At 38.4% G+C, this 3,720-nt stretch overlaps 1 protein-coding gene across 1 annotated transcript in view; it reads left to right on the top strand.

Moving 5' to 3' along the window:
- Positions 1-940, top strand: part of RIPPLY3 (ripply transcriptional repressor 3) — a 4,616-nt gene extending 3,676 nt beyond the window's left edge. Inside the window, exon 4 of the mRNA XM_027701781.1 lies at positions 484-940. Coding sequence (XP_027557582.1) covers positions 484-637 — 154 coding nt within the window. The 3' untranslated portion in view covers positions 638-940. The remainder of the gene's footprint in view (positions 1-483) is intronic.
- The last annotated feature ends 2,780 nt before the right edge of the window (positions 941-3,720 follow it).

Genomic DNA, 3,720 nt, shown 5'->3' with positions numbered 1-3,720 from the left:
ATTTATATTTATATTTATATTTATATTTATATTTATATTTATATTTATATTTATATTTATATTTATATTATTTATATTTATTAATATGATAACGAGCTCACAAAGCCCAAGTAATCAATGGGAACAGCTGCCAATGGAACGTTGTTACAGATCTGGGTCTGGAGGTTGCTTAGATTGGGTTAAAATTAATTCCAGGTAAAGCTTTTCATGTGCTTGGGGGACTGACAAGGGTTTTCACCAACATTTGGATTCTTTAAGGCTTAATGATGTAGAAACTCCTGACTGGGACTTTCCTTTAGAGGGGGAAAATTAATAGAACATCTCCTTTCTTTACAAGCACCCAACCCCAATCTAACCCTGGTATCCTAATTTTAACTCCAGAATTAATTAATTATTTCCCAGAAATTCAGTTTTAATCTTCCAGCTAGCTCAGATGGACAAATGTCACATTTTTTTCTCTTAAAATATTTTTTTTCTCATTAGACTTTATTTGCCCAAGTCCAAATCCCAAAAGTTTCTTACTAACATGGGAGAGAAGGTTCTGGCGAGTTTTCCAGTCCAAGCTACAATTCACTTCTACAATGATGATGATGATGCCAACTCTGAGGAAGAGGAAGAAGAAATGAGTTCAGCCTAATAAAGAACAGTGGTCAGCCTTGAGAAACACAAAAATCAACCTTAAAAAGTCGAGAGGTAAAAAAAAAGAACTGTCAGAAAGACATGGACAAACATCTGAGCAAACAGAGAAACACATCAAAGCTCAAAATATAAAACTATTTATAACCATCTTACCAAGGAGAATGAGTCAATGGAACTGGGAAATAAGAGGAAATCCCTTTGTGTCTGGAGAGACTTTGAAATAAAACCCTGAAGCTGAACAAGAGATTGTGAGCTTTAAATCAGGTTGGTTTAAGTCACACAGATAAAGGATATCAAGAGCACTGTGATTAATTACTCCTTTTTACATTGCAGTCCTGATAAAGTGAAAGTTGGCTTGATTGTGAGACTGAATAACACAATGTACAGGCCCAAAATAACCCAAAGGCTTTGAAACACAAGGAATTTGAGTGAAAAAATATTTAAAATGCAAAGACTGTTGCTCATTAGCTCCATGGGGCGTATTTATTCTGATATAAATCCTGAATGCCCGATTGAAATAATCCATTTCCAGTACAACTCACTGCCAAGACAATTTCTAAACTAAAGTTGCAATATTTTCTGGGGTTCTGTCATTCTGTTATTATCAGATTCCCCCTCCTTGTAATCAGAAAAGTGTCTTTTGCCAGTCAGAAAAAAAAAGCCTTGATTAACAACTATGATTTAATTTAATGACACATTAAAACACACATTATGTGGTACCTTTTTTTTCCTTCACCACAGTATTTTGCGTGCTCAGAAAGTTTGTCAGCACTTGCCTTGCCGCCAGCAGTTTTTAATTAGCTCAAGGATTAATTATTTGGCCCCGCTTTGTTTCAAATTTATTATGCTCCGTGTCTCTTATCCCCAACCAAAACTGCCCTGGTTTCCCTGGAGACAAGGCAAAGGCAGAATTCCAGATCCTTGACCTTTCCTACATCTCTGTGGGTTGTGTAGACAAGGTCAGGCAGTTTTAAGAACCACTTAAAGTGTGTGTCAGATCTTCCTCCCAGTGATGTCCTGGCAAACAAAGCCAGGGTGTCACACATTTGAAGTCTGGCAAATTAGGATTCCAAATAAATTCAGGCATTAAAATGAAGGATTTTTTTTTTTTTAAATCTCCACTTGCAAACTAAAAAGAGGATCTATTAATTCAATTTTCACAAGGGGCCGGCAAATTATAATATAGGGAATGACAAGAACCAGTTGAAATTTAAACCCTGAAGTTTAGATTAAACATGAAAAATCAGCTTTTACATCTCACCTGTTCACCATTTCCTCATCTCCACTTCCAGATGTATGGAACTAAAATACAGGCATTTTAAAGGTCTTTCCCAAGACACCCTGAAATTATTTATTCCCCAGCTTCATCATTATTCAGTTTGTGGCAAAAAGAAACAGAAAAGCATCCGAGATGACTTAACAGGTGTGTGATGCCACATTACACACACACAGAATGCACTGTGATCCCTTCCCAGCCTGTCAGTAATTAAAAGAAGCCCCAAACTGATGTAGCATCTCTGATTTTATGATCTCTGTGATTCAACTGCTGTGAACTTCCAGTTTCCAGTTCTGATTTGTTGCCTCATCTGTGAGTTGACCCTGCAAAGTTTACAGTGACCTTCAAACCATCCATCATTTACAGGAAAAGGATAACAAAGCATCCCCAAAGAACCAGTTTATCATGAGTTTGCTACTTCAAACACAGGCCTAGAAACAGCATTTCACAGATTAAATGTTGGCTCGGGGCTCTGCTCCACAAAACTTCCCTCGGTATTTCAACAGCTGCAACATTTCCAGCAAATGCTCCTTTTGATTCCCATTCCCTGAAATGATGACAGGAAAAGGCAAGTTAATGTTCCACTGGTACAGGAATGCTGGAGAGGTGTCCACACAACAATTTTATATTTCTGTTGTATGTATTCATGTGAAAAATCATAATTAAGGTTTATGTTCATTAAACAGTCCTGAATTCTGTTTCCAAGATCTTTTAAGCCAAGCTCATGAAGGCCACATAAATTCAAGGAAATCATATCTTCACATGATACAGAAGTTTGCTGAGTGTTCTTTCTGACTATAATGCAGCAATAATTTGGATTAAGAGGAAAAAAAACTACAATAGGAATTTTTTTTTTCTAAGCTACATTTACACTGAATGACAACAGCAGCAGAACCCAGAAAAGGCAATATTCCCAATAACAGTTTTATGAGCTCCAGAGACAAAATCCATCCAATTCACTGAAACATTTACTATTTAATTACACTCCCCAGAATCATGATTTCCAGGCTGGGTAATTCTATCAGCTGCTTTTAGCAGAAGGCTGAGAATTCAGTTGATCCATAAACTGCAGAGCACACCACCAAGGTTTACTTTGGCAACCCCTCCGAAAGGGAACTGGCAGAACAAAACCAAATCCTTCCAAAACTTTCTCCCCAGGAAACAGTTCAATTGATGAACAGAGGGAGAGATACAAAACCCCCCATTCATCTCAGTTGTTTGAAAGCTGCAGACTCTGCATTAAGCATTTTAGTGACTCAGACTCAAGGGCCCACGAAAAAAGTGCATTATGGAACAAAATGTATTTACACAAAATCACCAATCAACTCTTCTGTTTGTGAGGCAGAAATGCTTTATCATTTGCACTCACAAATGACACAGAAACTGCCTGGTAACAAAATCAAGTATTTGAAAAGGTTTTTTTTTCAAAAGAAGAACTCCTGAAAAGAGGTTTGAGTGGGGGGGTGGATTGGGCTTTTCTGCCATGTCTCAAGTGAAAGGAGGAGAGGAAATGGCCTTAAATTGCACCAGGGCAGGTTCAGATCAGAGATTAGAAAATGTTTTCCCTGCAGGAGTGATCAGGCCTTGGAATAAGTGTCCCAGGGAGGTGGTGGAGTCCCTGTGTCTGGGAGTGTCCCAGAGGTGTCTGGATGTGTCCCTTGGGGACCTGGATTAGGGGTGATTGTGGTGGTGCTGGGTGAGGGTGGGACTGGATGATCCTGAAGGTCTCTTCCAACCTTGGTGGTTCTGTGACTATTCAGATTGTCTCACCACTACCTCCAGTCTCATATTTCAGTTTTCTCAGA

This window comes from Neopelma chrysocephalum, unplaced genomic scaffold (assembly GCF_003984885.1).
Source record: "Neopelma chrysocephalum unplaced genomic scaffold, ASM398488v2 Primary Assembly neopelma1_166, whole genome shotgun sequence".
NCBI lineage: Eukaryota > Metazoa > Chordata > Aves > Passeriformes > Pipridae > Neopelma > Neopelma chrysocephalum.
Note: the sequence above shows the minus strand (reverse complement) of the source record. Positions and strands in the feature narration are given on the sequence as shown.